The sequence below is a fragment of the Limanda limanda genome, chromosome 23 (assembly GCF_963576545.1).
Source record: "Limanda limanda chromosome 23, fLimLim1.1, whole genome shotgun sequence".
Taxonomy (NCBI): domain Eukaryota; kingdom Metazoa; phylum Chordata; class Actinopteri; order Pleuronectiformes; family Pleuronectidae; genus Limanda; species Limanda limanda.
Window position 1 is genome coordinate 3,221,139 of NC_083658.1, and position 13,196 is coordinate 3,234,334.

Sequence of the window (13,196 nt, forward strand, 5' to 3'; positions counted from 1 at the left end):
AACTCGGTGGGAGGCTGTGGAGAGAACCCATTCAATCTTTGTGCAGGACTTGAAAAACGTTCTTTAACATCGTGAGACGTTGTCGTTGATTTCTCAGAAAATAACTCATGGAACCTGATGAGAAGTTCACCTGTGTGTGGGTGGAATTAGTTGCGGATACAAATAAAAAATGGAATCAGTTAATGTTAGTGTGGTTTCATGAGGGGACTGTCCGGCCTTGTGTGTCCTTCTAGTTCTCATTTTGGAATGAATCAACTGAGGGCCGCAGCTACACTGAGGACAATAGCTGTTGGTCCAGTTCAGAGGAGGAGGAGGAGGCCTTCGTGGGCCGATGAAGGCCGAACTGAAATGAGATGGACTGTTCTCACCTTCCACCCGAGACACCACGACCCCCCCGGCGGATCCTTGGAAACGGGACAGTGCAGCTTCCCCTCCGTGATGCAGCCTCGGACCGGATGCAGCCGCTGAAGTGAGACACAGACAGTGAGGTCACGCTGTGAGACCTTCATCCCACAAGGCAATGCACCGAAAATATAAATGAGGCAGCAATTGGATTTATATTCTGTCATTATCTGCTTTAAACTGTGTCTCTAGCTCTATCATACGTGGAGAAATCTTGGAAAATGTGTTTTTCAGACCATATTTTTGTCAACTTTGACCTCTGACGCTTCCAAATCAATATTCCCATAAACTCTGGTGAAAACAGACAGGGCTGAAAACGTGTCTATTCATTTGAATTTGAACATATTTATTATGTAGTTATAAAATACAACATAACTACTAAATTAAGGCATCACATGGACATTTGCTTTTAAACCTTATTCCTCAAACAGCTCTGTGAAAGTGACCTGTTTCTGTACTTTATGTATTTTAGTCTCTCATATCGGTGTCATGTGGGTTTTTTGTTTACTTTCATACACAAACAAACCGTGAAGATGATTGATTTCCATCATTGTCTCAGTTTCCTCGGTTCCCATTCGCTCTGCTGTGGATTTAAATTTCAAATTAGCTTTGAGAATTTTGTTTTAAAGAAGGACGCCACATTTCATTTTGAGTTAAAAACACCCTGCAAATATATCAGAGTAAGAATTGACACGTTATTGGAAGAAACTTGTGGATTAATACTTGATATGAGAGTTAATGATCCTCCAGAAAGGCAGAATCTACACTTTCCACCCCCACCCCTTCACATCCACCAGCACATCTACACCCTCCCCTCTCTCTCTCTCTCTCTCTCTCTCTCCCTCTCTCTCTGTGATCTCCAAGGGCTCGCTTCACCTCAGTCAAGCTCCAGCGCTCCAGCCGGCAGCAGCATCGGGCTAACAAGTCTTTGTGAGGAGAGAGAGAGAGAGAGAGAGAGAGAGAGATAGAGAGAGAGAGAGAGAGAGAGAGAGAGAGAGGGAGGGAGGGAGAGAGAGAAGACAGGAAGAGGAAGGGAGGAGGGGGTGCAGACGGTGAGAGAGCCGACAGCCTGAGCATAGGATGAGGGTGCACAGGGAGAAAGCATAAGATAGACAGAGGCAGAAGTGCTCAGTGCTGCACAATAGTGCCAGAGGCTGCTGGAGAGAGAGAGGGAGAGGGAGAGGGAGAGGGAGAGGGAGAGAGGGAGAGAGAGAGAGGGAGGGAGAGTCAGGCATCATGGCAGCGCTCACTGCATCATCACGACACATGGGGATGTTGCTGCTGGTGAACACCGTGTGATGCAGAGGAGCGACTCGAGGACTTCCTGGAAACCAGAGGCGAGCCGAGGAAACAGGTCAGTGACGGTCAAAGGTAGAGAGAGGGAGAGGGGGGGGAGAGGGAGAGGGAGAGGAGGGGGGTTCATCTCAGCACAGGGGGGGGTGAAGGGGATTTACATGAGTCAATGAGAAATCCCCTTGTTAGTGTTTGGGACGTGGACATGCATGGGGAGTGGGAGGCTGCGTGTGCATTCAGACACGTGAGTGGTTCTGTGTGTGTGTGTGTGTGTGTCTGTGTGTGTGTGTGTCTGTGTGTGTGTGTGTGTGTGTGTGTGTAGTGTCTTCCTGGTTCTACTGATTCTCCCTGCAAAGCAATGAGCAGGACTGAACAACCTCAGAGGAAATAATAAAGAAAAACAGAAATAAGAAGGTGAGACATTCAAATGAAAGTGTTTGGTAATGAGGAGCTGCACAGGAGGGAAGTGTGTGTGTGTGTGTGTGTGTGTGTGTGTGTGTGTGTGTGTGTGTGTGTCAGTGTGGGTAGTAAGAGAGGGAGCAGGGAGACAAAGCCAGGCAGAGAGGAGAAGCTTGGCCCAGCATCCAGCTCTGCTGCATATGATGTAATCCTCCACCAGTCCAAGCAGTCAGCTCAACACTTTCAACAAATCTGAAATTGAAGTATCCACAAACTGCGGAGGGCTTCCCAGTACGTGAGAGGATCTACAGCCACCAATGGGAAAGGAGAATAAACGACCTAAACACGTCTCGATTGATTCTCTAGATTTTAACCCACTTAATTCTCGGGTGCGAAGTTCTGCAGGAAACATCCTGAAGTTTAGATTTGTTCTTTCTGAGCTGGTTTTAGTTTGAGCCTTAAAACCACAAGATCCCCTCGTTTAACGTTCCTCCAGCCACTCACTGTGAGTCCACTACAGAGGTTTAGATTAAGTCCTGTATAATCGAGTGGTCGTGTGGTAAAGCAGAGCGATGGATGGAACTGGCTCAACGTTAATCTCGACCCCTGAGGGGGAAGACTCCCGCTTCCTGTCTCGTCAGGCCTGAGAGTGACTGTGCTGGTTTAACCTGGTTTGAGAATCTGTTACAAATAAAAATATAGAGTAAATTATGATATTCAAGGTTGTTTCAACCAGATTTGAGTTCTAATGTTTTGATTTGTGAAATTGAATTTCAGTGCAACAGAGTTCAAGATAAGATTGTGCTTTTCTAACTCATTTAAAATAGTTTGATGACCTTGGTTCCTTTTGCAGTAAAAAGGGGTTTTGATGAATCTAAAAATTACAAACTCTTTCCCACAGTTTTTAAAGTTTGCCAACTTAGTCTCAAAAGTCTGAAAAAGAAGCCAGAGGTGTCTTGCATCACCTGAATTGCACGAGTCTGTGGTGATCCATGAACCTGTGGTCTGTGCAGGTGTGACGAGTGGGAGGAGCCACAGGATGAGTGGGATTCTGAAGAGGAAGCTGGAGGAGGGTCCCGCCCCCTTCCTCTCGCTGCAGGGCTCCGAGGACGACGAGGTTTCCTGCAGCGACAGCGGCAACAGCAGCGACAGCCTCAACCATCCAGTTCCCTCTGGGCTGCTGGACTGTAAGAACACAACAACACAAGTCAACACACGTCAACACAAGTCAACACACGTCAACACAAGTCACCACAAGTCACCACACGTCAACACAAGTCAACACACGTCAACACAAGTCACCACAAGTCACCACACGTCAACACATCAACACACTTTAACACATCAACACACGTCAACAAATCACAACACGTTAACACATCAACACACGTCAACACATCAACACACGTCATCACATCACCACACGTCAACACAATTCACCACATCACCACAAGTCACCACACGTCAACACAAGTCACCACAAGTCATCACATCACCACACGTCAACACAATTCACCACATCACCACAAGTCACCACACGTCAACACAAGTCACCACAAGTCATCACATTACCACACGTCAACACAAGTCACCACATTACCACACATCACCACACGTTACCACAAGTCATCACATCACCACACGTCAACACACGTCATCACATCACTACAAGTAACCACATCACCACAGGTAACCACAAGTCACCGAACGTCACCACATCACCACAAGTCACCACATCACCACAAGTCACCACATCACCACACGTTAACACACGTCATCACATCACCATAAGTCACCACATCACCACAAGTCACCACATCACCACACGTTAACACACGTCATCACATCACCATAAGTCACCACATCACCACAAGTCACCACAAGTCACCTCATCATCACAAGTCCCCACATGTCAACACAAATCACCACAAATCACCAGAAGTCACCACATCACCACATGTCAACACAAGTCACCACAGGTCAACACAAATCACCAGAAGTCACCACAAGTCACCACATCACCACACGTCACCACAAGTCACTGTAAACGTATCAGTGAACAAGACAAATCACTCTTTAGTCTCCATTGAGGTCATTGTGCACGTTTTGCATTCAAGATTTAAATGGTGAAGATTTGACTGATATAAATCTTTCCATTACATATTTAGTGGTTCTATAAGCCTGAGTATAGTTAGTGTCACCTCTCAATACCTATAGGATATGAGTCATCTTTTATTATATACACACACACGTGTGGAGTCCCCCAAGGATCTAGTGTGGGACCTCTCTTCTTTTCTTTATACAACTCATCAGAATATCTGCCCAGAACCTGATCCCACTGCAGAAGTTACATTGTTGTCGTCTCTTGACTGTTCCCATGATGTGAGTGATGATTAAATGAGCTGACTGGGTTATTTGATTCTGGCAAGACAGAACAACAGCATCTTAGTTTATTAGGTTTATGATGTATAATTATGAAACAGGTCTAGCTCGACCCGGACCTTTAATAAAAGCTAATCGACAATTAAAGTCCAGACCCGCCTCTGTGTTTCTATTGCAGCTTCTCTGCAGCAGCACCCGAAGCGACTCCGGGGCCGCAACGTGCACTTTGAGAGCGTGACCGTCTACTACTTCAACCGGCGGCAGGGCTTCACCAGCGTGCCCACGCAGGGCGGCAGCACCCTGGGGATGTCGCCACGCCACAGCGGCGTGAAGCGCTTCACCCTCCGGGAGTTCGCCCTGGAGCAGAAGAGGAGCCACCGCATCATGCTGAGGGATCATCTCAAGGAGGAGAAGCTCAACGCCATCAGACTCAAAGTCCGTGGGAACACTGACTCTTAATACGTTCCATTACCTCATTTCTTAACCATGATTTTTCCTTCATCAAAGCCTATTTGCTTTAAGGGTAACCGCTAATATAGGACAGTAATAGGATAAAGGAGAGTTTTCTCTGCATGTGATTATCCTGAATGATCTAATGTTTGTCCATTTAACTCAAGTCTCCTCTTCCTCCAGATGACAAAGAACGGCACCGTGTCCTCCCTGGAGGCCGACTCCCTCACGCTCGACGACATCTCCGAGGACGACCTGGACGTGGACAACACAGAGGTGGACGATTATTTCTTCCTCCAGCCTCTGACCACCAGGAGGCGCCGCGCCCTCCTCCGGTCCTCGGGGGTCCGACGCATCGACGTGGAGGAGAAGCACGAGCTGCGTTCCCTCCGCGTGTCCCGGGAGGAGTGCGGCTGCCGGTGCCGCGGGACGTGTGACCCGGAGACGTGTGCTTGCAGCCTGGCCGGCATTAAGTGCCAGGTAAATGGAACCGTGGTGAGGCCCGTCTCTAATACTCCAGTGTTGTTCCCGTCTGTCTGAAGAACTGGCATCAATATTCATTTGTTCGTATTCGGTCAAAAGTCCGGTTCGGAAAAGTAGGAGTTTGGGTTATTTTAGGGTTCTGACTCAAATCCGTAGTGGTGCTACTCTTGTTGTTACGACCTTTGACCTTTACATTCGACCACATCCTAACCACAAGCTCCTGAGTTCCATTTGAACGCAGCATTATTAACTCCACATCACTATATGCACACAGCTGCATTATAGGTCATAGATCCAGCCTCCTCCATGTCCGCAGATGGGACATGGTGTCACACCACCGAAAGGGATATTTTTGTTTGACCTCTTCTACCAGACAGTTGTGTATTATATAGGTTTGAGAGGATTTTTCACAAACAAATGGGTGATTTAAAAAATATATATATATATATATATACAGTCGACTGCTGTTTGATCATTGAATCAATTAAAATTCTAGATTTCCGGGGTATTGACCACATGAAGTTCTTCTGCATCAAGATGTATGGAAATAATAGAGAAACAAAATCTAGATTGTGCGGTTTTCTGGTCCAACATGAGCAGCCGTGGTTGTGGTTGACCTGTCCCCTCTGTCCCACACCTGTGCACTGACTCAGCGTTTCTGTCCCCAGGTGGACCGCATGTCCTTCCCCTGCGGCTGCAGCAAAGACGGCTGCAGCAACGCCACCGGACGCCTGGAGTTCAACCCGGTCCGCGTGCGCACCCACTTCCTGCACACCATCATGAAGCTGGAGCTGGAGAAGAGCCGCGACCAGCAGCATCAGCAGCAGCAGCCAGAGCAGCAGCTTGTAACCAACGGCAACGGTTACCATGGAGACTCCTCCTTGGTCCAGCAGCAGCAGCAGCAGCAGCAGCAGCCGAACCTGCAGTTTCCACTGATGAGCGCCACGCCGCACATTCCCATCATGCACCTCCAGAACACAGGCGACGCAGAGTTACGTCTAGATGAGGAGGAGGAGGAGGAGGAGGAAGAGGAGGAGGAGGAGGAGGAGGAGGAGGAAGAGGAGGAAGAGGATGAGGATGATGAAGCGTATGAGGAAGACGAGGACGGCAGCAGTATGTGCAGCGGGCTGTCAGACTGCAGCACGCACAGCTTGGAAACAATCGACCCCGAGGATGGAGAAGAGGACGAGGAGGATGAGGAAGACGAGGAGGACGAGGAAGAGGAGGAAGAGGAGGAGGAGGACTGGGAGTGTTCACTACCTCCGCCCTACTCGGTCCCACTTCCTTCTGTGCTGAGTTACTCCAACAACACACTCGTGAGCCTCGGTAACCCCTTCCACAGCACCCCCCCCATGCAGCACTATCAGATGGACACCACCACCACCCCCCCCACCCTCCTCACCCCCCCCTCCCTCCCCACAGTGGAAACAGCACTCGAGGCCGAGACAAACACTGAGGCCCACTGCCGGACGTTCCCGGGCCGCACAGAGTCCCCGGCGCTCCTGAACCGTTCACATGTCGACGCCCCCCCTGAGACCAGCGCCGCAGCCAATCAGCGGCCGCGCTCCACAGACCTGCAGAAAGGTCCGGACCACCATGACTCACACACTGTGGCGCAGACAGGGGAGGAAACGACAGAGCCATTACAGGAGCGGCTGAAAGAGCAGGGAGCCGAGCCCGGTGGAGAGACAGACGCGTCACAGAGCGCCTGATGATTCAGAGCCTTCAGAAAAGGCCGAGCTGGTTGTTTGGAATCTTTGTTCAAGAAGTGTGACCTTCCAGCGTCGGAGGGTTCTTCTTGATAAGTGCACTTCCAGAGACAGAGGGTGATCTCATTCGAGTTCAGTTTGTCTGGAAACCTTTTCACGATCAACGGGCCAATAAAACAGTGTTTCTGTATCTTACCTGTAACTAGGGTTGCAAAGGGGCGGAAAGTTAACTGTAAATTTTTTCGGGAACTTTCCGGAAACTTTCCATGGGAAGTTAAGCTTGGGAATTTTGAAAAAAATTAGCAAATTAAACGCTGAGCAATAAAAACATCATTCAAAACTCTATTTTAAAGATGTATGGAACGTTGAGTTTCAACCCTCCACTGTGCATTCTTCCATCACATGCACAGATAACTCCCAGCATGCTTCACTCTACAGCAGGGCTACTGAGGCCTGCTGTAGAGTGCAGGACTAGTCAGGTAAGTTTCCATGATATTACTGGTGAATATATTAGCATGCTGATTGAGGATTGTTCATCTGTTCATTTAGCCTATTTCCATTCATTTAGCCATCAATTGTAAAATATGTTTACAGACGATTCCAATTGGTTGGCTAACTATTTATATCTCTGGCATTAGTGTTTTTTTACAAACTTTTTTCTCATCTTATTCTACAGAACAATGCCACGTGCACTCTCTCATGTGTGGAGACATTTCACCCCATCCAATGTAGAAGGAAAGGCTGTGTACATTTGCAAATACTGTGCAAAGACCTATGTTAAGAATGACACAACGATGCAGAAGCATATAGTCAAGTGCCCAAAGTTTCCTCAGGGCTCAAATCAGCCTATGACAAAACAAAATGTTTATATTTATGTCTGTATATGACAAGGTAAATACAGTTAGTATAAATTACCCACAACATTTCCCGTTTATTCCCGTTAATTCCTGTTAATTCCCATGAAAAGTTTCCAAGTTTGAATATTCCCGGAATTTTGCAACCCTGCCTGTAACTACATGAATTATCACTCCTGCCTTGTTCTGAAGTCTTTGATTATTACAGCATGTTTTCTGGATGTGGGGCGTCAGTGACCGATCCGTGAGATTGTGAGGCGCCCCCCCCGCCCCCCCGCTGCTAGCCGTTCTCGAATGCCCGTCTGTATCGCATGTGTTCTGTTTGGACTCTCACACAAACTGTAAAATGGTAAACGATGACGTCACTGGCAAAACAACAGCATTCGTATGAATTGTTGACAACACAGTGGACGACAGTTGTGTTTGTTGTTCCTGTTCTGTGCTCAGTTTGTATCCACGCTCGCAGTGTAGCGGACTATCGCATGGATCGCTTTAGATTTGGTTTAGAAATGTTTGTTCCACGCAGGAGGTATTTCATTGACGTATCAATAAATATTTTTATATTAACAACGCATGACATGGAGTGATGATTCTTACACGTGTCCGCCGTGTTTCTACATCTGCTGCCGACTGGTTCCATCAGTGTTTTGTTTACGCAGCGTCTCTCGCCTGCAGCCTCTGGAGGTTCGACTAATTGCAAACTTGACTTTTCCATCTAGAGAAATCATCACGCTATGATTTCACTATGTCCAATATTTCCCATTATATGTCTACAACATTCCCACCTGCCTCAGATTTGCTTTACATTCCAAATTAAGATAATAAACAGCGACAAACCACGACTTCAAAGATATTTAACTTCTCTTTCACGTAAGGTGTTATTACATCTCCTCCATGAATCTCAGTTTTTAATAACTCCACCACTGACACTTTACCGATATGAACGTCAATCATTCTGTTCCTCCTCTAAATAAAACCACAATCATCACGTTGTTGGTGTCAATCGAGCTTAGACACGTGTGTGTTCCTTTTATTAAAATAATAAGAGGAGAAATATTTGTCTGTGCATGTTATTGATTATTTTGCAGTCCTGTGAGCAATGTGATAAAACTGCACTATTTAATTCTGTTATTTAAATCTTAGTTTAACAAATAAAGGTATAAAATCCACTTAATAATGCACTGAAGGAAAAGTGATAAATCCTCCAATGTGCTGTATTTCATTCTTCCGCCATCAGATGGCGTCTGCTGCTCAACATCTGACTTCCTCTTCCCTCTGACGTGTCTGAGCAGGAGGAGGGGGGGTTAAATCAAAAAAAGAAATGTTTTTGTCTGACGTCAGTAAATTTGTTGATTGCATGATTTCTGCCTCGAGACAATCTGTGACATCAGTCGTAGAAAAACGAACGCGGTCTTTTTCTGTCACTGAAACCGAGGAGGGTGTGATGATCCTCTGACGTCCACACACACACCTGTTATCTCACTCTGATTCCCCCCCCCCCCCGAGCCCCCCCGAGCCTCACAGCCTCTAGAGAGCGCTGCAGAGTTAATAACCCTGTGACCTCACCTGCTGGCCTCACGTATAGAGACGCACCTTCATGGCTCATTTCATCACCACACAACAAACACAGCAGGGGAAGCTCAGAGACTGAATGTACAGGCCAGAGTGTGCAGCTGACACGTGGGATATAATCAGGAACACAAGGTCAACGTTTGACCTCCGCCTTCTCTTATGTAACCCAACCATTAAGGTCTGTGTCGGGGGGGGGGGGGGGGGTCCAGCAGGAGGGGAATGCCCGCCCCAGCAAGGTATTGTGGGTAAAGTGAGCCCAGAGACGCCGCTGATCAATCACAGACACACAGAGAGCTGTGATGTGAGGTTGCCAGGCAACAGGCCGGGGAGAAGCAGGCACAGGAGCAGCAAAGTGCTCGGAGGGAGGAGGGGTGGGGAGGGGGCTGATGGGTGGGGGTAGTCTCGGCTTTTTCACCTCCGACTCCCTCCCTCCCTCCCTCCCTCCCTCCACACCTTCTCCTGTGTGCTCGATGTGGAAATGAACGCTGACGACAGAACAAACTGACGAGGACGTGTATAAGCAAACACTGAATTTGTTCCCATGTTAACGTATAGAATCTGTTTAAAGGACACACCGTCCATTTTAAACGTTTGAACATAATTACATCCTCCTGAGGACGATAAGCTCATTCTCTCCTGGATCTAAAAAAAACCAACCTGTATTTCAAGATGACAGCTAAAGTAAAGGTCTTATGGGACATGGATCAAACTGCTCAATTTAATTTAATAAGATTTGTCATAATTAGTAATTTTATGCAATTAAAACGGGATGAAATGCAAACATGGAGCAGGTCAAAGGTGGGCTGAAGCCACGCCCAGCCCAAGTCAAGCCCCCTCATTGATAATAGTAGGCTATATTTTTTATTTAATAATAAATATATAAATAAAGACTTCTTAAAAGTGAATGCTCTTTTATTTTATTTGTTTCATTCTTTTTATTTTATATACGCTATTCCCTTGTCTATTTCCTGTCATCCTGCTGATTGTGTATGTATGTATGTTTGTGTATACACGGATGTATGTGTGTATGTATGCATGTGTGTATATATATATATATATATATATGTATGTATGTATGTGTATGTGTGTATATAAATATATGTATATATGTGTGTAAGGATATATACTGCAGTGCTCATTGTTAGTTTGGGGTGGGATTTTTGTTGTTGTTCTGTTTGTTTTGTTGTCTGTTCTGTTTTTCTAATGTTTGTTCTATAAAATGGTTAAAAACCAATAAAAAGAATATATAAAAAAAAAAAAAAGTGAATAACCACACAGTGACTTGTTGCATGTATAATAAATTCACTACTTTTCATTTTTCTTTTTCATGTGTTTGTGCTGCAGCTGCACTGGAGCTGTCCGGTGCTGAAATGGTTTTTTGTCATTTCCTCCTGGTAACTAATAGTTTGTTGATTAATCTTTGGCCAAATTGAGTTAGAAAAGGATGTACAGGATCTTTTCTTCTGAACATAATTTGTAGAGGTGCATCAGCTGGGACGGACTGAGGACTTACATCGGCGGGACCTTGTTCCCGTGGCTCCGCCCCTCCTGCAAAGACTCTGGCTCCAAATCATGTCACTGACACAACATGGCTATCGTGGCTTCTCTTCTGGATTAGAGGGAGGAAGTGAATCTTTATTTACAGTCTACGATGCAAAACATTCATCCTGCTGAGCCTCTTACCTCTTCACATCACGTCTCCTGCAGCACGAGCTCTCTCCTTCACAATAAATGCATCCTGCATGCAAAGTACACTTCCCAAAATTACTTTTATTTTGGAAATCTAAATTGGTCTTTTCTTGCCACATCTTTGGTTAAAACAAAAGAAAAAAAAATATATAGATCACTCGTCACATTTAGCAAATTACATAGTTAAGTGTAACATGTACTTGAACCACATGATCCTGTTCAATTGACCAAAGTTCCAATAAACGAGCATTTACAAAAAATATGTCCTTTATTCTTTTGGCTTTAAAATGATACGACCACATGAGCAGACAGGAGTCACTTGCATGCAGTTCACTGAAAACACTACAAGCGCAATGAGAGCTGACTACTGATGGCTTCATGGTTTGTATCTACAGATATTTGACCAAACATGTGTGTTACAGTGCAGGGGAAAAAAAGAAAAACACCTGGAGGACATAACGTAAATTAAAATGGACTCATACCTACAGTAAAAACAATCTCCATAATATGATATTGGCCCAAACAGAAGGAAACCTCAAACTCAAGGACGTCATCGAAAGGCAAGGACTGGGAACGATGGGGGAAAGAGAACCTGACTGAGAGGAGAACTGGGGCCGAGGAGGAAGTCAAGAGCAGTGGAGTGAGGATCCCAGGGCGCCTGGACAAGGTGGGACCCCCCCCCCAAGAGGAAGTTAACAAGAGCTGACCTATGGGACTGGAGCCTTTCTGGATCTCCTTCTAGCTAAGGGCCGTCTACAACCGCCTTCACACCCCCGTGAACCTGCACAGGGGGGGGGCAGAAGAGGAAGATCATCCAAGAGGCCGGCGGGCTGGGCTGTTGAGCAACCGTCTGATGATGTCACTTCCTGTCCAAGGCTGCCGTCATCACGTAATGACTAAAGTTTGAAGTTTCGCAACTGCAGCAGAACATAAACGACACTCGCATACAAACACAGACACGTGCAGACTTTCTCTCCCACACACACACTTACATGTGGGGTTACATAGCAGTGGGGGGGGGGGGGGGAAGTGCTCCTACATATACTGTGGGCCCAGATATTATTTACAGTACAAAAAACAATATGAACTTCAAACAAACAAGTTGTGACATTATAACCTTCATTGGAGAAGTTAGTGAGATTGCAGTTGTTCCTTTTTTTAGTATATTTTATTACTTGAGATCATTTCTTTACAAGAGCTCTGGAGGAGGTGGGACGGAGGAGAGAGGGGGGGTGGGGGTGGGGGGGGCAAGGAGTCGGTTACAGACACTGCAATACGACAGCGGATGAAAAGATCACACGTGTGCGGCGTCACCTCCAGGAAATCACTCAGCCGACATTTTAGGGAAACGTACGGATTTGTCGTGGGAGAGTGGGATGAGGAGATCGATGCTGTTCTCGTGTTTGTATCTGAGGTTTAAAGCTGAAGAAGAAAATAACCGGCTCACTGCAAAGCTGAGAAATGCTTTCAATGCCCAGAAATGATCGTGTCGCTTCTGCTTAGTTCAGTAAAGAACTCAAATGTCAAGGTTTACCGGGGGTTGAGGTATCAGCCGAAGATCCTCTTTCTCCTTTACTTTCATATTACCAGTTTGGCGCCACGGTCACATGTGAGTCCCGTGGTAAAGCTCAGTTCTGCAGCCTTAACCTATGAAAAGAGTCTGAATCTTGCGCTGAGCCTTTCCGGACGCCAGCCGCTGAATTGATGAAATCTTCTCATCTCACTCTCGCACGTTTCCCTGAATGTCAAACATGTCTCTCATTCCTCCTGCTTGCATACATTCAGCTTCTCTGAATCTAGAGACTTGTGTGTTTCTTATTGAAATGGGGGAGAAGGTCGTTTAGACAAAAGCACAAAACAGATTTGAACAATCACCGGTGTGTGTGTATGTGTGTGTTTGTGTCCTTTGCACTTGATCTAGCGTTGACCTGGTCCTGACCCTGCATCGCACCAGCTTCACATG

General features: G+C 46.3%; 1 protein-coding gene across 1 annotated transcript; it reads left to right on the top strand.

Moving 5' to 3' along the window:
* Positions 1-1,731: 1,731 nt before the first annotated feature.
* On the top strand, positions 1,732-7,121 carry LOC132996971 (cysteine/serine-rich nuclear protein 3-like). The gene is made up of 5 exons (XM_061067342.1): positions 1,732-1,756; positions 3,108-3,281; positions 4,655-4,911; positions 5,110-5,421; positions 6,078-7,121. The coding sequence occupies exons 2-5, from the start codon at positions 3,134-3,136 to the stop codon at positions 7,119-7,121; spliced, it is 1,761 nt and encodes a 586-aa protein (XP_060923325.1). The 5' UTR covers positions 1,732-1,756; positions 3,108-3,133.
* The last annotated feature ends 6,075 nt before the right edge of the window (positions 7,122-13,196 follow it).

Bases quoted from the DNA above. Each gene is read 5' to 3' on its own strand.
- LOC132996971 (XM_061067342.1), top strand. From the start codon at position 3,134: ATGAGTGGGATTCTGAAGAGGAAGCTGGAGGAGGGTCCCGCCCCCTTC. The intron at 3,282-4,654 runs GTAAGAACACAA...TTTCTATTGCAG, and splicing joins TCCCTCTGGGCTGCTGGACT to CTTCTCTGCAGCAGCACCCG. The intron at 4,912-5,109 runs GTCCGTGGGAAC...CTCTTCCTCCAG, and splicing joins TCAACGCCATCAGACTCAAA to ATGACAAAGAACGGCACCGT.